Here is a 26,781-nt window from a genome sequence, read left to right on the forward strand (position 1 = left end):
TACTGTATGTAATGGTGCATAATAAGAGGTTGAGCGTGAAAAACAATTAGACACGATGCTGACCTGTGGCCTCTCTGAGACGTATTTGGCGCAGTGTCGAATGAGGCGGATTGCCTCCATGCTGGTGTCTGGGAACGAGGCATTGCAGGCAAACTCTGACAGACACTTGACTGCATCCTGGAACGAGTCTATTGTGGCTGCAAAGTGTTTTTCAAATACATTTGCTGAGAGACACACAAAGGGAGATAAAAGCAGAGCGACAGAACTGGTAAGTAGGAGAGAGACACAGATGGATGAAAGACTGTGAGATCAAATCCAACATCTGCTGACTAAGAGATTAGGACAGCTGTGTGTGGTGGACTTACTGACGATGTGGCCGGTGGTCTGGAAGGCCAGCTCTACGATGCTCTCGTCCTGGTCGGAAGCCGCCAGGTGGAAGACGGAGAAGATGTTTTTCCACCCTGAGCGGATGTTTGCTGCTTGGGAGTTAACCATCTGGGCTATACAGCGAACCACCATGTCTCTGATGGTGGGAGATCTGAAGACACGCACAGAGGAGAAAAAAAAAAAGGGTGAGAGAAGCAGAATACTCAATCAATTAAAAAAAATGAAAATTGATTTTACATTAATTAGCCTAAAAGCTCTTGATAGCATCCTCAGTCCCACTTTCAGGCAGAATGATTATTCCAGTGCTGGCTAGTACAGTTGCCATAGTGAAGAGCATTTCTAATTGCTCTGTAGTTATGAATGAGAGAAAAGCTCTGCCTCTACTTACCACACACACACACACACAGAGTGAAGTGAAAAAGGCAGCACGAGTGAGTCTAATGGACACACTGCGCTGCAGGGTTTACGTGGCAGCCTGCCATCCCTTTCTGTGGAAGCACTAAGCCTGTTCAATCTGTGGGTGGATTTATACTTACACTGCTACTCCTATTTCATATCAATGAAAAGTGTGCTGCATTTACAGGAATCATTTATAAGTGACAGCTGTTTAAATTCTTCTCAAGAGATTCAGACTCAAGCAGGAAAAAAAGAGGCTTTTTACGTGAATTCACTAAGACGGTAATGAAAGCAGACTGAAATGGGTCAGGTGAAATGTTGGCTTGCTGATTGTCTCTAAACAATATGCTCACTCACTGCTATAAGGAGAGATGGAGAGAAAGACAAGGGAGGAAGGAACAGAGGTTCAGGGACTGATTCAGTGTATGTGTGCAGCCCAGAAATAGTAACAACTCAACCACAGTGCACTTTCTCTCTTTGTAGATTCAGAGTTCTAACAGGAGCACTCAGATGATTTCCTTTACCTGTTCTTTTTCATGATGTGCTCAAAAGGCCTCAGAAAGTCTTTCTGGAATCTGAAGTTAGCCAGCTCCCCCTTCTCCAGAAACTTCATGGACAGCTGTCTGAGAGAATCCACGGCGAAGATGGCCACATCTTCATTGGAATTACAGCCGACCTACAGAGAGACGCAGAAAATCTCACTGTTACCATCACCAAGCAAGCCTCTTCATGTTTTACTGTGGAACTAAAAAAAAAGAATTGTAGTTTAGCTGAACATCTGCTGCTCATACTGACATCTAGTGAGCTAGACACTTGGCTGATTTGCCGGCTGACTGCAAATCAGCCTTGGTAGGAGTGTGAGTAAACAAATAGCAGGAGTGGAGACCAGCCAACATGCATGGTGTTAAATCATTTTTTTGCATTTCCATCAAACAATCAAAACTCCTACATAAAGGTATGGAGAGTCATTTTTTATTTATTTTATTCCCTGGTTTTTTCTTGCACTTGATACTATGGAAAATGAGGGTGACTCCTGGGTTCGGTCTGCTTTAGATAATAATGAGCACCACTCACAATAAAGCAAAATATAGGTTTGTCTGTTGAAATACAAAGTAAGGTTATGACTGTATAAAAACTTCAGTGTCTCATCTTCACCCACCTTGTTAAAATGGTCCCCGATAACCTCCCAGATCCTGGACCACTGCAGCCTGATGCGACCCATATTGTAGTAGGAGATCTCCACAATCTTCTGCAGGCTGAACATACGTGGGTGTGTGGGAGAGGCCAGCTCATCCATGGACACGGCGCACAGCCATCGCACAAAATCAACTGATAAATGGACAGAAGATGTCGGCAATGAGCGGAGAAAGCTGCTTTGTGCAGGGCAATGTGACTCACTGCCATCAAAAATAGCTTGAATGTACCTGTCCTTGAAGCAAAAAGAATAAGAATATGTGGCTGAACTGGCCAGACTCACCTATTGCATTTCCATCCAGCCTGGTAGAACCTGTGAATATCCTAAAGCAGAAAAAACAGGTCTGATTCTTTAAAAGCTGCATTTTATTGACTGTTTTTAATCTCTAAACAGAGAGCCCATAAAACATTCATTTCAGGGTGACGATACCTGTCCACAGCCACCACCACACTCTGAGAGCTGGTCTCTCCGATGGACTCCTGAATGCTGGCAATCTGCTTCCGATCCACCGTCCCTCCAACTACAGAGCAAAGAAGAGGATTCAGACATCACCAACATGTGTTTGTGGGCTGGTTTTACATTCACCAACAGGACAAGGCTGTGACATTAGACTCTCTGTGCACAAAGCATATGAACACTCCTTCTGACCTAGACCCAGGTACTCGTCGTTGCTCTGCTCCTTTGTGCTAGCAATAAAGCCCTCTTTGCCTCGGACTGTCCCTGAGATGTAGCGTGCCTTCACCCCTGTGCCAATCAGCTGAGCCAGCTCCAACTGACTGATGCACTTCATGATCTAAATAGAGGCACAACGATGGAGTTTTAGAGAAACAAAGAACACATGTTTAAATAGAAATGTGAGGTAAGACAATAGCTTCTCAAGCAGACCTCGTGCCAGGAGTTGCCCAGGTAGTTGCCATCAGTGTGGGCCACAGTGATGAGGGTCTTGATGGTGTCGATGTTCTTCTGTTTCATTTCTGCGATGCCGGAGCTGGCCGTCAGCAGGGTGAACCGAGCCAGGGCCTGCACATACGCATCCCGCTCCAACTGTTAGAGAGACAAAACCAGCAGTCAGAACACTGCCAGGAAGAAAAGACTGCGACACACAAATCCTTCAGTTCAGACTGCAGCACCTGTATGGAGAAGATGCATGCTATCCTGATGGCACAGCGGATTCCTTCCAGACACAGCGAGGCCACCTCAGTGTCGTCACAGTCCTGAAGACCCACGCTGAAAGCAGCCAGGAAGGGCGTCCATGCCAGCTGAGGAACAATAACTACATAGATAAGATGTCCAGTTTGTGTGTGCGTGTGCAGACGTGCATGTGTTTGCCTGCCGGTGTTACCTTGAACATGGGTCTGACGTGCTCCAGATGTGTTGCGCTGGTAAAGGGAGCTTGGACGTGGCTGACGGCCTCCATCAGAGCTTTGGCCGTCTTGGCCATCTGCTCCATCTCCACATTGTAGAGCAAACGCCGCTGCTTCTCACTCGCCACACCTGAGCAGGAACCAGCACATGCAACATTTCATTTTGAACGGAAGCTAGAGAATCTGAAGGTGGCAAAAAGCTGGAAGTTCAAAAAGAAATAGAACATCTTCCTCTTAAAGTCTCACTTTGCTTGTTTGATTTCATGGTGAGCTCCTTCGTCTCCTTCATGGCAATCTTCTTCCCGGCAATCTCGTCATAGATGGCTGACAGATATTCCTCAGGCAGGTCTTTGCTGTCATTGATGCCACGGTTCATCTTGATGTATTGCTCTTTTGTCATTTTATTCTTCACCTTTACAAAGAACAACAAGGATACGTGTGATTTATGCTGCATTGATATCCAGGGGACAGACTGCTGTCACAACACGCTCCCAGAGGCCACCTGCTTACCTGTGGACTGTGAAGGTCTGTTGTCAACATAATAATCGAGTAAGCAAGGACGTAAGCGGTGTCAGCACTGGCAAAGAGGGTTTGCCTGGAAGAGGAGGGTAGAAAAAGTCCATTTATTTGTGCGACTTAGAGAATCCAACCCAGCTATTTTCCATATCAGGATCTTCACCCACAGATACAAACTCACCCCTGATTGCATTCAAGATATCTTGCCGCAAATTTCTCCATGAGTCGATCAATCTTCTGAGCCTCTCCCGGGAGCCGAAATCCCTCCAGGAACATCCTGAGCGCAGAAACAAAGTCTTTGCCCTGGAAGTCCATCTGATCCACGTAGGCGTACATCACCTCTTTATTGAAGCGATCATTGTCCCCGAGGAATTCTCCCACTTGAGTCTAAGAGAGCAGAAGGCACAGGTCAGTCCAAACACAGCACTGCGTAGCATACAAAGTGCTTACTGTATACGTGTCGGTACATTTCTCTCATAATGAGAAAACACAGCATCATTTTAACACATTAATCCACTCTGAGCCTGAGAGAGCCCTTATTTCTAACTAGATGTTATGAATGATGCTAAAGGCTAATCACCACTGCAAGAGCACACTTTTGAGGCAGTCCAATCAAGGCAGAGTGCTCTTTATTTAAATAAAAACTGAGGGTGCACCATTAGACTGAAAGCAGACATTCACATCACAACACTAATCATCTAAAACACTAATCAGTGTTTCTTGCTTATGATGCACTGATATGATATGAAGCATTTGAAGATGAGGACATTTCTGTAGAGCACTTTTTCTGTTACAGATGTCACTGATGACACCTTTGTATATTTTAAGTATTGTGTTCATTCGATCCAGGAAAGTTGTGTCACCAGTAAGTTCAGGTTGTGTATTTTCACATCGATTTTGTGATGACTGTGTGATTTTTAGTCTTGTCAGAATACAGAACATGTTTACCGAATCAAGCCTCTCTTCCTGGTGTAAGAACTGAGCGAGGTCCTCAGGGGTTGTACCCAGCATGCCTTGCTCCTGAAGGTACTGGATTCCCCTCTTTGGTTTCTTATTGAACCTGGAAAAAAGAGGTGCACCACGTAATTATTTCAATAAATAAAAAATACTAGAGTAAAACGTGAAATTCCTGCGGATGTGGAAACAGCTTACAGGTCAATGCCCTGTTCGATGATCTCCTTCTGCTGTTTGAGGACTTCAAACTGCTCCGGGTTGTCAGTACCAGACATCTGAGTGCTGTAGCTTCCAATGCCAGACGATGCGGTGGAATCCAGAGAGTTAATGCTCCCATAGCGGTTTATGGTCTCCGGGGCTTTCGTCTCTGTGCTCTCTTGCTCTGATGGTTTCTCTTGGCCTGAGGGGAGGGAAATGCAATATGAGATAAACCCAGAATGGATGAGAGATAAGTCGGAATAAACCATGTATGCTATTGTTAATGTAAAAAAAACACAACACCCTGGAACCACCACAAAGGTGAGAGTATTAAATTGAAACTCTGGCAATGGCATACATTCAGCCTGGAGGCTTCAAACTCTAAACTGTAGAAGGGAAACTTCACCAACACTAAGAGAAAAAGCTCAGAACCAAATGACCCAGAGGCCTTCTTAATGACTATTGTTAGGCAGGGAGGGTTTGAATATAGGCGCTACTCACACACCACAGCCTAATGGAGTCCAGAAAAACACACTTATTCACACAAACACACCAAGCAGGTGCAAAACAGGGCAGTAGTAAAGAGTGCTAAGAAAGAGGTGGGCCATCTAGAAAGCTCCAGACAGTCAAAGGGGAAGCAGCCAAGAGAAACATTTTTTAAAGGCTGCTGCTGCTGGAATGAGTCCATGCTGTAACACAGTGCTAGAGCGGGGCGTCTGATTACCCATTGGAAACTCTTTAAAACATTCAGGACAGTGTGACAGTAATGTGAGATGGTTGTGTGCTTCCCATTCTTAGACTCACAGAGCAGAGTGAGGTGGGGGGGGGGGTACAGACATGGGAAAGGTTTTACATGAGAATTAATGTTTGTTTTAATACTTCAGGTAAATCCACACATGGTTTTGGTTACAATCTATGGATCTAAGTTATATTTAATGCAACACCAGTGCCGAAAACAAAAACAGCAAGTCTCATCACAACACGTTCTAGAAAAACTGCATACTGCTCTACTGTTACCTGCTCGTGCTTTGAAGTCATCCAGACAGGGGAGAAAATACAACAATGAACAATTCAAAGAGTGGACGTGATATATTGTATTTGAATGCACAAACTTAAAAGCTATACGATATGCTCTAGCTTGATTAGTAACGAGGTGTCTTAATTTTTTGAGCAAAATAAGCCAGTGATCACATCTGCTTCTGCCGGTGAGCTGTGGCTCAGCCTGAGGTCATCCTCTGGATGGTTCCACAGGCCTGTGGGCTTATCTTTCTAGTACTTCCACAAAGTTTGAGCTCCTCCTTTAGTAAATAACCAAAATCCTCTGTTTTGCAGAAAACCCAGGGGCAGTCCTACACACAGGGAGAGGATGCACTCTGTGTGCTGACGATGGGCGTTCCATCACAGTTGAGCCTGAGGTGTTACTAGTTTTTTAGGGGAGGTGGGAGGAGGACTGAACCTTCAGGATCAGCCTGTCCGTGCTGGCCTCTGGGCATTATCTCTGGAGCTGAGCTGATGAATGGAGGGGTAGCTTCACCGATGAACGCTGAAGGATATGAGCTTTATCACTAAACCCAGCTAACCTCAATGAAGGACTGCTGCCAAAAAAACACGGATCCAAGGAAACGCTGCGTACAACTTGTACTTTTTGTCACACACCTCGTACATTTTTAAACACAACAGAGTAAGAGAATGGCTTTTCTATGTAGTAAGAATGAATACAAGTATGTGCATCTCTTTCTGCAAGTTCCCCAAATCCCCTCCAGGAGTCCACAGTTTCAATTCAACCTGAAGGACTAATAGTCCAACAGTTACCGAATAACCTGTGTGTACTTTTAGTAGAATTAAAAGGCAAATTCTGGCACTGGGGTGTTTACTGTCTAAATATTTGATCAGTGCAGAATCAGAATAATTAAGAAAGGTTGACAGGTTGAAAGGTTGAAACGTGTAAACAAAACTGTGTAAACAATGCATCAGTGTCTCACCGAGGCTGGTCTGGGAATTGGGGTTAACATATAGGTCTTTACTCCATTCGACCATACATTTCAGGATGGACACAAGACATTCAAGGCCTTTTTTTCTCAGGGTCAGCTCCTACAAAATAATACAGAAAATACAATTATGCATTGAACAACTTAATAAAAACCACAACCTCAGTAAGCTAAAGAATATAAAGAGCTAGCATGAATTACGGAGCGGTGAAGATGCACATCCAATAGGACAGCTTTTGTGTAAGAGAACATTAAAGGCCCTCGTTATAAAGCCAGTGTTTGCTTAGAAATGAAGTGTTTGCCCAGCTACACTCATGCTCCACCTCTTTGCCTGTAGTAGGAGTTTAGGTGGACTGTGATGCTGCCAAACCCTCCCGAACAAACACAGTTGTATACTGACTATGGTCCCCACACAGACACGAGGAGCTCATTATAAGCTAAATATTTGTAGTTACACACCAAAAAAATATTATACAGTTATCCTTACTATACATTTAATTTCTGCCACACACTGATTCTTTAATTATATGATGGAAATAGAGAATAGAAACATCACCTGTAGGGGTGTTGTACCAAGCTCATGACCTGCACGACCCTGTGCAATTTTTGAGAGGTCATTGACCAACCGTTCAAATATGTTAGCAGCATTTAGGTCACAATCGTAGTTCACATAAATGTCCACCACACTCTGGGCATCTAGAAGAAACCAATGGCGAAACAGACGAGGTCAAAAATACAGAAAATATACATACATATATTTAATATATAACTAGAGTCTCTAATGATAACAAGAGACATAACAAGGGAGCCAACCTGCACATATTCTAGTGAGGGTTTGTATGACCATCCACTTGTGGTCATAGGAACTTGTGGACGTCTCAAGAATGTAGAGAAAAATCTCTTTAAAGAACACCTGTAGAGAGAGAGAACAACAGCAGCAATAAGAGAGGTGAGGCAACAACACCAACACACGCAGATGTCCACATGACCTCTCCTGAGTGGAAGAAGAAGAACAGATGGAGCAGATGGAGGAGATGTGTTAGAAACTTTAAGGGCCAGTCGTACTGAACAATAAAATCTGTGCAGAGAGCCTTTAGTTGTTCATTTGTTTTTCTAAATGACAGTAAGCTGCCGGAGAAGGTGTGAAGCTGTGTCTTTTTTTAAATCGAAAAATGATGGGTGGAGATACAAATGCAGTCCACTCATGCAGTCCATGACTAATGTACTTAGCCAACTAGTTCATCAGGTTCTTCAGCATGTCTAAATAAAAATAAAACTAGGAAAATAATTACGAAACCTGAAACACAGTGAGATAACACGTCTAAACACAGAAACATGGTTACTATATTGAAAACTGACCTCTATCTGCATCTTGAGGTGCGTCTTGAAGTGAGACAGTAGAGTGAGGAAGATGGACAATGAGAGTTCGAAGACCTCAGGCACGGAGGAGACGCCATTCTTTGACAGAGCCACACACAGGTACTGCTTGATGGCGTTTATGAACATCTCGTTGGTCTTGAAGATGGGCCCAGCGTTCTGCAGGATGGAGAGCAGCAGCTGGAGGGACAAAACCTTCGATCGTAGCTCATGAGACCTGAGGCGGGAGAGAAGTAAAGTCTGTGTAGAATATTCATGCTACTGAATTATGTGTGCATCAGATCACTACTGTCAGACTGAAGTGGCAAAAAGAGGTGAAATTCATCCACATAAAATGAGTTATCAGCACTCTTTGAACACACTGTCCAATAAAATGAAGACTCAGTGATAAGAAGAAAAGAAGCCTCTCTGACACCAAGTACCTATTAGTGAAATGATCTGTCCTTCAAGCAGAGTTATGCCAGAAAGAAAGTATAATCCACAGTGAACCGCCATCATAGTGTATCTCTGCATCAGAGAGTTCAAATCTTAGCCAGCCTTCTTCAAAAAAAAAACCTAAATCAAAGTGTCTCTGCGTGTAGAGCCTCTGCTTGTCTGGACTGTTTTTCTTTCCTGCAGCAGCCAGACAGAAAAACTAGATCTCAGAAATCATACTTTCAGCTGATTTATATGCTGAGTTTGGCTGCTCTGCTGCAATGCCTTCCATCTTTGGCAAGCAAGAGAAGTGGGATTTATGTGGCACAATAACAATGTAACTCTGCTGCAAGAGGCAAAAAAAACAGAGGAAAGAAATCTGACAATTTATTACTAAAGGTGGCAAGACTGTCGCGTTTAACAGATATAATCTTCCTTAAGCCATCCATGGGATACTGTGTGGGGTGTTCTTGTGTTCTTGGGTGAGGCAGGTAGACATAATCTTTAACAGAAAACAATAACTATATTACTTAAATATTAACAAGACTGTTAATATTAACAAGACTGTTAATATTTAAGTGAGTGAGAAGAGAGATTATGTGTATTTGTAGGCAGCATAATAGTTTATGTGAACAAAAGGAAAGTCCAACCAGCACCACACTGATATTTACTCCCTAAATAATAAAAGGAAAACACCGACAAATACTACATGATAAATAAAAAACACAACCCATGAATCTGCCTTTAAGGTAGGTGGCTGTTCCTATGCAGTGTCATAAGCTGTCTGCAACCATTGCTCCAGTAAAACCCAAATCAAAGCCCAATAAGTCTTTTTGTTTCTCTGTCATCCACTCAACACTAAAAATGGAATCCACTTATTTTCCAGAGCATAATATCTGATAAGATGATACTTTTATAATATTGTATCTGGGCATCCATCACAGTGTGGTATGGAGCCACCACCAAACACAACCAAACCAGACTGCAGAGGACTGTGAGAACAGCAGAGCGGATCATAGGAACCCCCCCCCCGGCCCTCTCTCCAGGCACCGTACACCTCCAGAACCAACAAGAGGGCCGGCAGCATCACTAAAGCTGATTCTGATCCTGATTTCAAAGCACATAAACAAACAGCAGAAAGATAATAAAAAAAGTTCTAAAAGTTGAAAAGGCAGTAAGAGGCAGTAAGAGATAAACTAGAGTTCAGGAGCAAAAACAGCAAACAGCTCAGCACATTCAGGAGATGCTGCTGCTTAGCTGAGCTGATATTAATCCCTTTAGACAAGTTGTGTACTTTCTGGACTAATGTGGAAATGCAAAGTAACATTTGATAGTAAGATAATGATGCAACTCTTCAGCTTGTGAGCTGTGATGTGTTAAGTGTGACAGAGAGGGGAAATATCAGGCAGAACAGCCTTGTTAGGCTAAAAGGTTTCTGTCCAACACTGACATGGTAAATCAGCGCTGAGGTAATTGATGTGGCACAAAACATACACACGTACACAAACACACCTTTCTCTCGCAACGCTATGCAAGAACAAAGTGAGGATACCCTCTCACTGGATGGAGATTACATAAGTGTGAAAGTAAACAAATAAATCTCACAGGCACGCAGCAGATACAAATGCAGCTATCTGGACAAAACTGTCATGCCTCCATTAGGCAAACATTGTATCAAAGACAAAACAATCTTATTGTTTCTGATCGGTTGAAAAGGGGAACAGTTAAAAAGGGATTCTGTAAAACCAGGAAGTGACTCAGAAAATGCTGATGTGATGCCTCATTGTCTCCTTTATTATCATTTATCAAAGCTGCAGACATCACCCACTGACTCATGTCTATTCATGCACTCCAAACACACACACACACACACACAGAGTGATAATTCAAGGGTTTGATACGACTGTTTAAGTAAAATTAAACCATTAAACCTTCTCAGATGAGTTGTTTCAGGGCTTTTCCTTGTCTTGTTATAACTAATTACAATAAAAGGCTATCGTGAAAATTGAGCTGAAATCGTAACAACAGTTCTTACTTTGGATCAGGTGGTCCGTCTGACAGCGGCTTCATTGACAGCTTGCAGAGTGAGCGAAAGACAAGAAAGGCATCTTTCTGGAGGATGTGGGAGAATTTAGCACCTGGCGGCTGGCCTGGTGCCGCTCCTGATTCCTGCAGAGACCAAAAACATCCGAAAAGAAAAATATAAGTGAGCACTTAACAACATCATCAATCTCACATCTTCCAGCCTCTGTGATTATAAGCCTCCAGATCTATTAGGTTTGTTTAACCATGAGCACTGAGGAGTGCAATCAGACATAATTGCAGAGGTCATATAGCGCGGGATGATAAAAGGTGATTACAGGAGACATTTCAGGAAACATCACCTTAATTAGACGAGCTGGTTTTGATCAAAGATGCGTATGTCGTGACAGTGTCTTTCACATCTTTTAACAACAAAATGTGAAACAAATTACATCAAAACTCTTAACTTCACAGCTGTAGATACTAATCTGACCATAGCTCACTCCTCACCTGAGTGTCATTGGATGAGACAGACAGCCTATCGTCGGGCAGTGAGGGGGTGAAGCTGGCAGAGATGGGTGTGCCGGGGATACCGTTGGCGTGGACGTGTTCGCTGTCGCTCCCCAGAGTGCCCTCGTCCTCCAGGGAGCTCTGGGTGCCCTCTGTCACCGCTTCTGCTGGCTCTGACTCTGCCAGCTCGCCACCGGGCTCTTTGGTGTCAGAGCAGAGGTTTGCCGGGTCGAGGCAGTGGCCTGTAGTGAAGATGAAGCAGGGAGGAGGAGGAGGATTGACAAGGAAGTGAAACACAGATCTTCCAGACCAGCAAATCAACATAATCCTGTGACACAGGCACGTTAACACAAGTCATGTTAACCTGCATCTAAGGGGAGCTTTCAGGTTACAACAGGATACTAGGGTGCATTTCTATCCAAGTCTTCCTCCTGACCTTTAAAGCGTGTTTGTCAAATTGCTGCCTAAGGGTAAAAGTATATTTGAAAAAGGAAGCCAAAGCACATTTCTTTTGTGTGCACAAGTCAATAAAGCTTTACTCGCTGTCACAGAGAAACCGAGGCCTTTTTAAAATCCTGCACACAAAGAACGAGCGCTCTGCTCTCTTTTTGTCAGCATCTGAGGGACTGTCAGGGACTGACCTCAAATTATAGTGTTTCGCAAGTGAAGTAACTTATTTATGAAACTGGGGTCGAAACCTGTAAGCCCCCACCAAAAAGAAATGCAATTTTAAAAAAAACAAACATCACTTTCTCACCTCCTGCAACAGTGTTGACCACCTCCTGCAGAATACTCTGTACTATTTCCTGGGCTTTCTCCTCATAATTTGGAGTCACCTCCTCCTCGCCTGCCTCAGCACGCTGTTGGGCTGCTGCACCTGAGAAACACACACACTTTAAATGCTCTGCTTTAAACCTTGTGTTTCAGGGCTAACACACATATAGTTGCAGTGTCACTGAAAAAAAATCACTATAATCTTCAAGTTCTGTTGATAACAAATATTTGGAGGTGTTGGCAGTGTGTTTTTACGGTGAGCACCGTATATGCAATGTTTAAAATATGTGATTTTGAACTTTCTTGTGATTATTAATCAAGTATGAATCAACAGAGTCTAGGCAAAACATAGCTGAGACATGGCTAAGTATAAATATTTTTTCATTTGACGTGAGGAATGACGGGGGAGAACACACACTGATACTGATATGATTATATTATGTAAATAATCAGTGCACTATTACTTTTTTTAAAATAAAAGAAGGAGCAGGAGAGGAGGGAGAAAGACAAAGAGTAGTAAGTGATGTGTCCTTGTGAACCGTCTTACTCTGTGCTGCTGCTGTAGCTTGGTCTGCCTCGGTCTGCTCATTTTCAGCCACACAGAAATCAGAGCCGTTTTCTGGATCCGGGTTCTCGTAGACAGGGCCCTGCTCTCCCTGCTCCTCCTGCTCCCCAGACACAGACCTGCTGCTGCTTTCTGGGGCCGGTGTAGATGGGGTGGATGGGGTGGATGGGATGTTGATGGGTGGAGTTGGTGGGGTGACAGGCCCGTTGGCCTCCTGGGTCAGACCCTTGGTTGGCGGGTGAATGTGAGTCTGGAGCTGGGGGGAGTCTGGCTCAGTGTGTTGGGTGACTGGGGAGTGCTGCCGGTGCCGCTCTCTCTCCAGCTGTTTTGCTTCCTGCAGCTGTAGCAGGGGAGGGACACACACACACACATACACACACACACAAATAAAAACAAAAGCACACATACACAGTGGATACAAAGAAAAGCGTTCATAGAGAACAGGCACATGCAACACACACATGCACAGAGGGAGAAAAAAAAAGATAGATTAAGAATATGTAAACAAACTCATCAGCAGTTAGAAGTTTGATCAGCCTGTCTACATTTACCAAGGACTTATTGAGCCCCAAGAGCCACAACATCAGATATCAAAACAGACAACAAAAGACGTTAACAGCCTGTAGTCTATTAGAAAAAGTCTAGTGTCAGCATACATCAGATGTGTGTTCTCATGGAAATGTGCTGAGAAGAAGTAATGAGACAGCAATGGGGCAAACTTGGTGGAATCAATTCATGCTTGCTGTGTGATCTGAGTCTATTTCAGTCGACTGGCGGTAGAAGGTGGAAAATGGCTCACACAGCCATGACCTGGCTGATGTGTCATGGCTGACGTGTTACCACTGTCTCTCAAAAGGAGTGCTGGAAGGTGTTGCTGTGCTTTTATTTTGGTAGATCATGAGCCAAAGAAAATGGGTCACAAGACCATCTAAAAGACAGTAAACGGCCTCTGGACAAGGTCATATTTGGGGAAAATAAATGCTTTAAAATAATTTCACAAGGAAAAAATTATAGTCTTCACAGTTAGACACATTGTTTCACAGCAAACACCAACAACACAAGTTCCAAAAGAAACTGAGTATGTACAGGCAGTGGAAATTCTCTCAGCCAAACTAAATTAACAGCAGCCCATGGTACATCTGCAATCCAAGTGCATTTGTAGATTTGCCGAGAATAAAAGGTAAAAAAAAAAAAGGATTGAGTGAGACTCAGAGAGGAAAAGGGGGCAGATGAATATATGAACAGTGTGAAACAACAGTGATGTGTGGTGATCTATCGACAGCACACTTTTGTCTCCCACTCAGAATAACTATGCAAACAATGATCATACCAATGTAGATTTTGCATTTTCGTCACATTAATAATGGATTATTGAAGATATGTATCTGTTTTTGTTCTGAACATGAGCCTAGCAGAACAGTGCCATGTAGAATTTGCTTTCACTTTCTTTTATTAGACCATAATCCCTTCTAATAATCCTCTAAATGCAAAATTTCTTCTTCATCATAAACTTTTCTGGGATGTATGCTAGTTTTTTTTTTTACACTGCAAAACCGCAGAGGATAAAACACAACAAGCTGCCGAGAAACTTGCAGAAACGTGAAGTAGCACTGATCATTGCATAGATCTAAAAAAACACAGACTCCAATTCCTGTGACTGGTTTGTGTTTCTAACCAAAGGACACGTTTCTTCATTAAAAGTTGTTTTTGACAAAAACTGCATTTACCTTTTATTAAACCCATTATGTCTTGTTCTGAGGACCACAACTCCATCAGAATCTGTTCAATTCAAATGAAATGAGGCTGCTGCTGGTGTTGTCACATTTAAATGTAACCAAGTAAATTCAGTGACGCAGCATTCTGAATGAAACAATTAGTATTGAATATGAGCAGCAGTAACAGGACCTGACAAACGCACCTCGACTGGAGGGGACAGCACAAACAAACTAAGCTCATTATTTAAATGCCACCTCAGTCGGATAGTGAAGGCCGTGTGAGACTAAGACTGTGTGTGTGTGTGTGAGTGTGATCATACCATGCTGAGCTGCAGTCAGGAGGATACAGAAAGTGGATCTCCCTGTGCAGCAGCACAACACTGCACACAGGCAGTGACAACACAACAATAGGCCTCAAAGTCTGCCTTGTCTCTCTATCTCTACCCCCGGCTGCTGCCTTATATTCCTCTGTCTGACTCAACACCAGTCGCTCATTGTTCTAAGAGAACTATATTAGGCCTTTAGAGATACAAAACATAACAAAAAGCTGTCAGAGAATGAGACCTGCAATAAAACATTCACCACACAAAGGTGTGTGTGTGTGTGTGTGTGTGTGTGTGACTACAAACTAAAATACAAACTGGTGCAGGAAAAGCGAGATGATTTGTAGGCAAGTCAACAAAAGCCACAGCAAGCATATGGTGGAAGAAGTACACAGTAAACCTGCTCCTGTGCAGTGTAGGAGCAGAAAGGAAGAGGACAGATGAGTGCATGAATGGATGAGGAAAAGGGCTTAATGCGCAAACACAGATACACAGAGAAGAGTTTAAAGAGTGCTGATCAGGCAAGTCACGGCAGTCCTGCACGCTTTACCTGGCGGTCACGCTTTCTGGAGGCCAGAGACCAAGATAGCTTGTGATTTGTAAGCTATGTGTCCAAAAGGAAGGGAGGAGGGAGGCAGGTGAGGAGGAGGAGGAGGAGGAGGAGGAGGAGGGAAAAGTGTCATTCAAAAAGAAAAAGATGATGTTAGAGCAAGCTTTTCTTTTTTTTTTGAAGGCAACACCTAAAACGTCCCTCTGGACACACAGCAAACAGTACTGACTTCAATGTCATATTACAAATCCAATGTTTTACATAGCTCTACTTTGTTGTGGCATTTTTAAAAATAGCTTCACTGGCTTTTGTTAGAAGCAGACACAGTCTCTCTCTGTCTCTCTGCATCAACAGAATGATTACGGTTGCACATACTGCTTGGTTCTCCATGCGTGCAAAGATGACGTTGAGCATCTGTGTGAGCGTGGCCTTGGCCGTGGTCTGGTTGATGAGGTTCTTGCTGGCCAGGTAGATGTTGTAGCACGTGCGGACAGCCTGTAGCACGGTGCCCTCGTGGATTTCTATGTGCTGAGAGGTCACCGCGGTCAACAGAGCCTGGAGGAAAGAAAAAAAGATTAACTGCTCTCAGACCTTTGTCTTTTAATGATATTTCCTACACGCACAGTAGATCAGACATGACCGGATATGTGCCGGCACACATGGTCTTTTACAGGCTCTGTAGGTATTGAAGCTTTCACCCAACAATACAGATAAAGAAATATATTACTAAAATAAAATTAGAAGCTGCAGTTCCTCTTTTAACTGCTATTGATTCAGCTACAAGAGTTTTTGTCAAGTATCAATAAATTGACCTCTAAGTGATGCAGTGATTTGCTTTTCGGGATGGCTAATTAAACATTCTAACGTTGGAGAAGTGTCCGTGTAATGAACTGTGATATTTCAGACACGGACAGCAGCACACCTTAATGATCTGTAGCTGAACGCCCTCGTCTGTCTGGGGCCCCTGAAAACAAGCACAGATGGTCTCGATGATCCTGTCGATGAGCTTCTTGCCCGGAGCCGTGCTGTCCGGGGCGCTGCCTGTCAGGTGGCCATACGCTATCAGCTTCTACAAGTCAGATACACACATGTAAACACGACTTGGCTAAGACATCCAAAGATATTATCAAAGAAGAAGAACACAGCATACAATGAGCTGCCATATAGAAACACTCATGCAAACATTCGGGGTCTCCATTCTAACTGACCTGTAAACAGTCGAGCGAGGTGATGACGATGCGAGGACATTTGGACTGACATGCCAGCTCGAATGGCAAGAAGTACTTGTCAGCTTCAATGAAGTTGGTCTTTGATTTGATTGGCGGTAAAGTGCTGGAACCCGATTTGCCATCTCCACTGGGTGGACTAGGGAGGAACAATGCAGAGAAAAAAAAGAGATGAGGCTCTGCGAGAAACACTGATCACACAATCCAGTCTGTCAGCTGCAGTCACTAGAAAGGAAGCAGAGTTCAGAAATTGGCCTGACACGCTCATACTCCCCTTGACGTCCAGACATGAACATCAGTGCAGGAAGGAGTACTAGGAATGGTATGGTTTTGCTCCACAGCTAGAACAGGATATCAAACATGCTAACCCTGCATCCTGTTCCTCAGAAAAAAAACACTGCATTTATTATTGTGCTTTAATTTTTCACTTGATCTCTCTTAGGGAGGGTGGTAATCCCTGAGGATTGTAAAATCAGGCTCTAACTTTGCCACATGTTCATGCTGACAAAGCATCCCCCAGGCCATGAGTAGTAACTACACCTTACATCAAATGATACATCGAAGACCAGTGATAAAATATGGACCACTGCCCTCAGCATCCATGTCTCTACAGCATCTCCATGCACTACAACCACACCCACGCTGCACTAGCTGGAATAGGAGAAAGGGAGGGAGAGAATGAAGGAGGGGTTGCATTGTTTATGTCTTGGCAATGAAAAAGGATGACTTCAGCTCTTTTTTAGAGGGACAACCTCACTCAGGGCACAATCATAGAAAGAAGAAGAGAGGAAGGATCCTTGTGAAGTAAAAGACAGGGGGGGGATATGAAGAGAACTAAAGACAAAACAGGCAGTGAGCAGAATGTACTAAAGAGAAGCAGGAGAGAAGAGGAAGCTTGGACATGAAACACAAGAGGAAACAGGCACAAATTAACATGTTTAGAGAAGGACTGAGTAATAAACATTACATTTGCTTGGTTTAACAGCCTTTAGGACAACACCAAAGTGGAGCAGTGATTCAGCAAAGATCATCCGTGTCTGTGGTCTCACCCAGTCTGTCTCTCTCCCAGCTACTGCATGATGGAACTGCAGGGAGCTTCTCTGGCTTATTCCTGGACTACTTAATGTCAGCTGGCCTGCGCTCTCTCTCTCTCTCTCGCTCTCTCTCTCTTTCCTATTTTCAGCCTAATGTCAGACTTAGCCTGTTAACAAAATTTAATGTTAATGTTGTAAAAAAAAAAATGTTTTTAGTCCATCCACATCTCCAAGCTGCTAATGAGTGCTAAGCAGCGTGTAATTTGTCTTGCAAGACATGGCAAAGCAGATAAATAAAAATCGACATTATGATGGGGTATAAATGCATCATTTGTTCAGCTTGGAAACAAAACTTTAACCGGTTCCCTGTGTACTGTCAAGGTCCATCACTCCAGAGCTTTTCAGCAAATCAGAAGGTCATTATTAAGTTTGCTCAGTTGTCAGAGAATTGAGGGAATAGTTGGACAATGTGTATGTTTGCTGACTAACTAAACCCAATAAAACTCCTGTCTTTTTTAGCCTAATTCAAAAGCGGAAGAAAAAAAACAGAACTTCAGCACAGAACTTCAGCGTGAACCTCCATAAACATGACAGCAAAGTACAGACATGCACAGTGATGCAGTAACATAACCTTATCTGAATTTGGACTAGCACCTGCCCAGAATGAGAGATTTTAAGAAAGTAAAGTTGAATGTACAAATAGAAATTATTTAAATGAGACTGCAGTCTTACAAAGTGCATATTTGTATTCATGAGTGGAATATCTCTCCACTTCTGAACCTCTATTAGAAGAAAAAAAAGGTTAGATCTGTGAGGTACCCGAGTTGAAACCAAAAGCAGCAGCATTTGTGTGAGATGGGTGTGACTGCACTCGACATCTATCTGTCTTTGATCTATAAGGGTGAAATCTGGATGAAATTGGTTAGTGGTAAATGTAATTTGGAGAGAAGAGAGAACCTGGAGAGAAATAATGAGGAGGGGAGGGACAGTGTGTGCGAGAGAGGCCAAAATGTACGAGGGAAATAAAAAATGACTCAGCAGGCGGAAGAAAGGACAGGGATAAAGAGAGGTGGCACTACGTTCCATTCCAAAGCCCACGTTACTTGGCTGTGCGCTCATGAGCGTGTGCACACACACACACACACACACACACACACACACACATCCAGAGTCAAAAAACAAGTTCAGCATGAGGCAAAAGACTGCCTGTAATGAGAAGGCAAGGGGCTGTTGGGAACAAGCCAGGCGCAGAGACACAAACAAAAACACACTAGAAGCTGCGTCTATACACACACACACACACCATCCTTTTTCCTTTTACTAACTTATTGTGTTACATAATTCATCAATTGCTTACCTTAATTTTTCTGATTCCTCTTTGATTTCCTCTGCAAGAGAAAAAAACAAAGAGAGGACATGTAAAATTAAGTATGAGCCATGGGGAAAGTACATTCTGCTGTATTTTACTCAGCTAATGACACCATGGGGAGGAGAGAATACATCAGGCCCTGGTGGCACAGAGGATTTGGCTTATTTACAGAGAATGGAGTTAAAAACAACTCATAAATTCACAACAGCAGTGTTTTTGTTTGTCAGATCAGATAGTGTTATTCAGGAAGCTGATGATGAATGAGTGTGTAGCCAGCAGTTTCTCTCCAATAGGATCACGCTACAGTAAATACAGAGGTGCACATTTGTACACAGGACACAACAAAAAAAGTGCAAGTGTTCAACCTCCTGCTTCATTGTGCAGCTTGTTTCCTTTTTATTGAATGAAGGCCCCTGTGTCGTCATGGTGACGGCCTTGTTCGCGTCCCAACACCGCGCAGAAGAGAGGGAGCCTGGTTAATGTACATTCTCAGCTTCGGCTCCATCCCAAAAATGCAGTCATTATTATCACTCTGTCTGCGAGCCAGGGCCAACATTTGTGTTTATTTCACAGATCTCCACGCATGAAAGCAGTTGTATGAACTTGCTGAGCACTGACACAGAAGAGCAGGGGGAAAAAAAAGAGAGACAGACACACAGAGGGAGGGATGAGGGAGCCAGAAATAGAGCTAGAGCGAGCGAAAGAGAAGCCAATTGATACTAGACATTAAAAGCGAGCCTTCAATGAGGAAGCTTTTCAAAACACAGAGGCAACTGGCAAAGTCTTTACTAAATTGCACCAGCCTACAATGGTTGGGAAAAACCTCAGTATTGCCATGACAGCTTAATTATTTCACTGCTGGGAGGCTAACAGCCCTTTCAAAGAAATTTTTAGCTCTTAACACTCTGTGGAATTATATTATGGTCCATGTTTTTAACACACTACCCATGAGAGGAGGATAAGTATAGGAGGCGACGTGTCATTTTTGATTTGGGACGTCCAGTGCACACATACTGTACATGTAGTCCCAACTGGCCTCAGACAGTGTGTGTATACTGCTCTGTTGCGTCTCTGCAGACCCAAATCTGACATGAGATCTGAGCAGCTTGTCATCTTTTCATGTCATTATTCTGGGACAGACTGAACAGTACTGAGGCATCTATGGTCCAAAACATCTATCTTTCAGATCTGTGCTGTAACCTATGTATTATAAATACACAAGTGTTGTTCTCACAGCTTCAGTGCAGCGACTATGTCCCAAAACAACAGCACATAACCGGCAAATATGTTATTTCAACATCTCTGTGCCTTGAATCTAAACCCTATGACAGGTTAACCTAAAGCACCTTTGACTTGTAATGGCAGCTGCCACTCACGAGTTTGAAGGGACGTCATTCAATATGAAAATGAATGTACACATCTCAAGCTGACAAGACTGATTCACTGAGTGTTTGTGTAACATCAGACTTACTGTCACAAACACAAACAAGAACAGAGAGATGAGCGATACAGTAAAAATGCACAGATGGTAGATGAGGCGGATGTGCTGAGAGATACCAGACACTGGCAATTAACTTATCATAATGATACCAACTTCTCCATATTGGCTTTGACAATTAGATATTTGGATCACATACTGTGTATTGTGTTGGTTTTTATTGTGACTCATGAGTAGATTTAGAAAAAACATTTACATGGATAGTAAATGCAATTTATGTAATGTAATATTTAAGACTCTCAGCATCTAAGATACAATATTTGGTTTACAGAGAGATTCTACAAAGCTGCAAAAAAGGAAAATTAAGTATCCAAAACAATACATTTTTAATAAATAATTATTTCATCAATCGACTCACAAATTGTAATGAATATTGTGTCATGACTTCCATTAATATTCATCAGTCATCTCTCACACTGTTATGCCCTCAAACATGGAGGTCCGTGACAACCAATCAGCTCCTGAGTTTTCATCCCCAAAGTGAATAATCATTACAGTGTGCTCTTTTATTTTTCTCTGCCAGACAAAACTAGGCATCACAGAGCTGAACCCCGAAGAATTCCAGTGTGATATCATCCAGTGCTGCACAATTTGGTCAAATGAAAGTCCGCCCCTCACCTGCTCAATAGTCCCTGAAGGTGTCTTTTTCAAGAAAACATATCCACACGCAGACCCTGGGCTATTCTGCTTTCAGTATTAGCTTCATATCAGACGGCTGCTGGAGCATTTGTGCACACAGGTCAAACAAGAAGACAGGAAGCAGTGGCTGCACAAACACTCAGTTTGATGGCGGGGAATGGGGATTGTTATAATGACTGTGTAAGTATCTGTCAGATAATTAATGTGGTGCATCAGGAGCCCTGATGAGGAAATGGCACCCCAGGATTTGAACACCGAAACCATAGCAACAGTGGGTGGTGGAAGAAATATATAAGTGCTGGATTCTCCTGGTAACGTGCACACATGAGTTACAAATTAAAAGTTGATAACAGCTGTTATACATTCCAAAAAAAAACACACACACACATGCAGACATATGATGGATGCAGGCAGCTGACAGACAAGGACACACACAAACCTTATAATAATAATAATAATTCAATTTAATTTAGTGATATTTAACGATACATAAAAATGAAATGGTTTGTTACAACGTACAATTTTAGTTTCTTTTCTGTGCTATTTTTTAAGGAGCCAAGAAATGGCAGCGTTTGTCATTTATTTACCCAACAAACCCTCCCTTTGCTTCAGCTGACCTTGAAGGTGCCAGTGTTCTCCAGGGCCTGGGGTATAATCCAAAGGAGATACAGCAGCATTTGGTAGTAGTTCAGTGGAGTGGGTAAACCCTTCTCCACACTGCTGTCACACAGGACGACAGTGATGAAGATGAAACAAAACAGCTCACCACCTTTCAATCAAATCAGTCCACAGGAAAAAGACCAGGGGCCCACTAAGAAACTTTAGTGGGTCAACAAGTAAAACTTTGAAAATATCCTCATAAAACTATTCAATTTGAAGTGTAAACTGAGACAAAAATGTATTATAACAAATATTATTTTTGTAATAATAACTGCAGGTTTTTATCGTCCCATCATCATCACAGCTGAGCTGATGCTTCAGCAGGACACTGTTGGATTACAGCGGCACTTAGTGGCTTTCAGGAAGCTCCCCTTAAAAAAAAACCCATTACTAAAACACTAGCACTGCAATACAAACCCCATCAAGGAAGAAGCATACACAAGACACCTATTCCACTGACCAAAAAATACATAGAGGGAGCAGTCCTGCTCTTCAGTGAGCTATAGACCAGACCTCAACACAAAGCCTTTTATAGATTCACAATGTATAAGGAGCCTGCTATAAACTCAGCCATTCTTCTCATCTTTACTGTACTTTCTCCTCTTACCCTGACTTTGACCCAAATCCTAACAGTAGATGACAGTAAGACATTAACGGCACCACGCTAAATCCCACTAGGAGACAGTCATTTTAGGACTACATTACACTTTTCTTTCATCATCAAGTGACAAGTGGGTCAGCTACATGTGGAAATGTCCTTTTCTCTGGTATATGATTGCACAGGGTGACTTCTAAAGATGAGGTGCACATACTCCGGAACGGAGCCAAGTCAGTCTAGATACTTTAGTGTGAGCCCATATACCCCGAGGTTCTCATCTATTCAAGTGCCCCCCCAAAGCTGTCTCTAAGCTGGATAGAAGGTCAGTCGAAAGCTGGCTAATCATTTCTCCACTCTGCTTCAGAGTGAATGCGGTCTCCCGGTCTGTGTAAAGGCAGGCGCAGGAAGAGTGCAAGATCACAGGCAGCGACTCACACACAAGTGAGGTACATCCCCCCCCCCCATGTCAAATAACACTGTAGCACATACAATATCAATGTGCTGATGGGGAAATTTGTAAAAAAAACTACCGTAATTTACAATTATTACAACTGCATTAACATACCACCATGCACATGTAAGCTGCTGAGTCAGTGCAACAGAGTTAGTAACACCATGATTAATATTTGAAACTACCTATAACTATATATTACCGGTATATATAATTTTATTACATCTCAGTGAAGATAGCACTGCGCAAACATCTCTGTATCACAGTCTTGATGTCAGACTTATTAAAGCAAACATAATAGCCTGGGTCCCTCAGCACACAAAGTCTGACATATGACACCTAGGCAACAGGACCGTCTGTGAAAAATGCATGAGATGATGACAATAACAAGAGACAAGCTTCAGCACCTCAGCCTGAAGTCAGATCACGCAAAACAACCAAAATGCCACCCTATCAGCGTCAAAATTTCAGAGCGCACCTCCAATTCTGCACGTACATGCAAAAAGCATGGCACACCTGATTACTGCATACAGTATGTAAGGCCGACGGCATTATGAAGAGGAGGATAATATTGTTCTGAGTGATAAAGGCACAGCTTCAGGTGCTAGCATCTCACTGAGATGCTAGGATAAGCACAGCCTGATCCAGAGAGGAAGACAGCAACATCACACTCAATCGCTGACTTTGACAGTGAGCTGAGACAGGTTACTGCAGTGCTTTATATAATATATGTTTCAAAGGGGCTTATCAGTGATCCCCTTCAATCACACTTATACTGAGCTAGAGCAAAAGCTGATCATGGCTTAGATATAAACCACACAATATAGTGTAGTCAGCCTATTAGGACACAAATATGCAACTGTAACAGATAAGGCTGATGAATCAGCATGAGGAGTATTTGTGAACCCTCAGTCAAAGGAATGAGGAGTTCAAAACCCTGGAATATTTTAAGAAAATCACAGTCAAGATAGAATTGCTGCTACAGTGGAAAGCCAGCCAATTTTCCAGTGGGTAATATCAGGAACTAGACAAATGTAAAGCCAGTGCATATATCAGCTCACACACTCACAAAATCTGGATGAATGCAAACAGTGTTGATAGAAGATGTGGATGAATATTCATTAAACCTTCACTGAATAAATAAACACTATACTACACATGCTACGGGGTTCAGTTACACACGACGATGCATTTTTAGAAAACACAACATCCACAAGCAGAATGGCAGGTCTGCTCTCACTCTGCATCACATCAAAGTCCAACTGCTTCATGAAGCAGCGTGACAAAACAACCTGCTTTCCGTCCCCCCGCTGCTACCAGGAGCTGCTCGCAGACCAACTCCAACTCTGCCTGGGCACCACCCCGCCTGAGTGCCATGACGAAGCATTCCTCAGCAAGGAGCAGCAGCAGCAGCTGCAGCAGCACAGAAACTTACTGGGAGTGTCCGCCACAGGGACGACAACTCACCAGGACCATTAATGCTGGAATCACAGGTCCTATTGTCTCTGAGGCTGTTTGGCTTCCTGCAATGTGTGCTGTGCAACAGCATGCTAGGCCAATGTAAGCTTGGTTACTTTTACTGCAATTCTATAAATAACAGATCTCACATGCCTATAAGATTAATCAATAGATGTTATAAAATAATATGGTTGGGGGTCACATCATAACTTTTTATCCACACTTCGTTAATGTGTGTCTTCTGTAAATTAAGGCATTTTAACATGAAGGCTGAGGAGGATTAACCAGTTGTTGAGGAAAAGCTATATTTAGCTTCATCACAACATTTAATAGTGTTTTGTAAAGGCTACTACAGGCTACATGGAGAGTTAATGTTTGTTTGGATCTATATCTGCAGTGTGGTACGTCTGCAAAAACCACCAGTATTTAAACCCACGGGGGCTCTATTTGCTCTGCTCACTGATGTATACTGTCATTGTGGACACTTGCTGCTCTTTATTTGTTTATGCATCACTGCCGTTCTTTTGCAAAGCTGTGTGTAGCTGTTTTATAAGTAAAAACACTCACCTGTGCTAAATAAAGTGGATTAAAGGGATGAGAAAGAAGAGAAGACACCTCTCTCTTAAGCTCCTCTGAAAGCTGTCATCATTTATAGTAGGCGCAGCATGTAGAGCCTGGAAGGATACACTCACCTGGGCAAATATTTTTGCTGAGTAAAGGTGTTGGATCAACACTAATTCAATAAGCAGACATTCTGCCAGCAAGATGTTCACACACACTCCAATCAAACAGTGCACATGTTCAACGCGCATGCACTTGCACCAAAAATCTCCTTAGAGGGCTAACATTTCATCAATTAAGATACAGCACAGCCTGCACACAGCAGCTACACTGGTGGGAGGGAGAGAGATAAACAGACAGCTCTCTGGAGATGCTCTGCAATACGTCACAAAACCAGCGGCAAGAAAACAGCTCGCTGGGAGGGGACAGCGAGTTCATACGGAGAGTGAGGAGAAAGAGAGTGAGTGAGTGCAGGGACAAGGACAAGACTGGCTTTAAAACTGATCCCGCCTCAGCAGTACAATTTTTAGTCCATGTGCAATATAAACAAGGATATTTGTGTGTGTTTGGTTGAACCAAGTTGTAGCACAGAAGGAATAGAAGAAGTGGGATGGAAAAGTGAATCAATTTCAGTGCATCGTTATCATTTTCTGCCCTTTGTGTCAGTCAAAATCTGCAAACCTTCCTGGGTTTCTAACAATCTTTACACATACACACACGGGTGAGGTTAGAGGTCCTTCTCTGACTCAGTTTCCATCACCTGAGACAGGAACTGGAGACTGAGAAAGGGCATCCCGCCTCCTGCAGTAACATTTCCATTTCAAAGTGTTTAGAGCTGCTCTGCATCTGGCATGAATCCCGCGGCTGGCACAAACCTCACCATACAATCAGCTAAAATTCAATTTAGTGATAGCTCTTACTTTAAAACAATGGTGGGCACAGTGACAGTGTCTCCAGATCTGGACCACTGTCAGTGCTGTATCCTGACACAGGTAAAGACAGGGGCAGTGTGGCAGGACGGGATAAGAGCAATAAACTGAGCAGATGAGAAAATGAGCCTCGGGTGTCAAAAGGATATAAATGGCAGCTTTATCATAGCTTAAGATGTTCGAAGTAACGTTTTATCTTCACACAGTCCAACAGTGAGTCCATTATCCAGGCTGCGAACACGATTACATCTTTGGGGGATTCCTTTATCAAGCAACAGAATTATGCGAACAATTTATAACAAGATAATGTCCACGGATATTATAATAAAGACCAAGACTGACTAAGCCAATAAGATAGGCTAATCTGAGGATGAACTAGTGTGTAGGTGTCCACCTCCAACCAAACGCATATAAACATGGGGCATCTGCGACCACCACGCAGAGCCTGAGAAAAGTCAGCCCTCTGACATTTCTATTGTCCGGGATGAAAGGAAAGGTTGCACAGCAGTAATTACATTTGGTGGGTAAGAAGGAAACACTGTCAGGGGTTGTCCGGGCTACCTAATCACGTGTGCGCATGCCTGTATGTGTGCTTTATGTCTGTGTGTATGTGTGTCCCACCATCCCTCTCACTCACACTTGCATAAGCCCCAGTCTAATCACTAGTCTCACTCCCATGGCTGAATAAAGGCTCTCATTTTCTAGCCAAAAAGTCACAAAGCACTCTGCCTCCACAAGGCCTTGATTACTCAGCTGTTGGCTTTGTCATTGAAATGAATTCATCTTTAATAATTCCACTGCGGACACATGATTTGGCACTTTTCTGCTCTAACATTATGAAGAGCACTTTCTGTGCTATAAAATGAGGGTATTATTACTGTGCAGTACTGTTTTCCACATGCCAGAGATAATAACGAGTCGATGGAAGATAAATACAGTCTGCGCAGAGGTAACTGCATCCTCCTCAGTTCTTTCAAGGATGTGCCCTTTGTTTAATCATACCTGCCCTCTTCCAAGGACCTCAGCATGCTTAGGCAACAAGCTGTAATGAGTAGAACTTGATTCAAGCGCTGAATTTTTCCAAGTTAAACAAAATCGACATTTTCTGCC

The 26,781-nt window shown here is 43.0% G+C and overlaps 1 protein-coding gene across 2 annotated transcripts in view; it reads right to left on the reverse strand.

Moving 5' to 3' along the window:
- The window catches only part of arfgef1 (ADP-ribosylation factor guanine nucleotide-exchange factor 1 (brefeldin A-inhibited)), a 37,847-nt gene that overhangs the window by 4,926 nt on the left and 6,140 nt on the right, over nt 1-26,781 (reverse strand). The window contains exons 2-29 of one of the 2 annotated variants that reach the window (XM_028432677.1): nt 18,866-18,896; nt 16,457-16,613; nt 16,171-16,317; nt 15,624-15,803; nt 15,249-15,302; nt 12,643-13,000; nt 12,079-12,198; nt 11,322-11,563; nt 10,825-10,958; nt 8,358-8,592; nt 7,812-7,911; nt 7,555-7,694; nt 6,993-7,101; nt 5,011-5,212; nt 4,807-4,918; nt 4,040-4,245; nt 3,853-3,937; nt 3,589-3,754; nt 3,321-3,472; nt 3,109-3,237; nt 2,864-3,022; nt 2,627-2,771; nt 2,408-2,498; nt 2,261-2,301; nt 1,943-2,112; nt 1,308-1,459; nt 366-538; nt 64-224 (exon numbers count right to left, since the gene is read on the reverse strand). In XM_028432677.1, coding sequence (XP_028288478.1) covers nt 64-224; nt 366-538; nt 1,308-1,459; nt 1,943-2,112; nt 2,261-2,301; nt 2,408-2,498; nt 2,627-2,771; nt 2,864-3,022; nt 3,109-3,237; nt 3,321-3,472; nt 3,589-3,754; nt 3,853-3,937; nt 4,040-4,245; nt 4,807-4,918; nt 5,011-5,212; nt 6,993-7,101; nt 7,555-7,694; nt 7,812-7,911; nt 8,358-8,592; nt 10,825-10,958; nt 11,322-11,563; nt 12,079-12,198; nt 12,643-13,000; nt 15,249-15,302; nt 15,624-15,803; nt 16,171-16,317; nt 16,457-16,613; nt 18,866-18,896 — 4,151 coding nt within the window. The remainder of the gene's footprint in view (nt 1-63; nt 225-365; nt 539-1,307; nt 1,460-1,942; nt 2,113-2,260; nt 2,302-2,407; nt 2,499-2,626; nt 2,772-2,863; nt 3,023-3,108; nt 3,238-3,320; nt 3,473-3,588; nt 3,755-3,852; nt 3,938-4,039; nt 4,246-4,806; nt 4,919-5,010; nt 5,213-6,992; nt 7,102-7,554; nt 7,695-7,811; nt 7,912-8,357; nt 8,593-10,824; nt 10,959-11,321; nt 11,564-12,078; nt 12,199-12,642; nt 13,001-15,248; nt 15,303-15,623; nt 15,804-16,170; nt 16,318-16,456; nt 16,614-18,865; nt 18,897-26,781) is intronic. The other variant, XM_028432678.1, reaches the window with a different exon arrangement.

Source organism: Parambassis ranga, chromosome 20, assembly GCF_900634625.1.
Source record: "Parambassis ranga chromosome 20, fParRan2.1, whole genome shotgun sequence".
In the NCBI taxonomy this organism is placed as follows: Eukaryota; Metazoa; Chordata; class Actinopteri; family Ambassidae; genus Parambassis; species Parambassis ranga.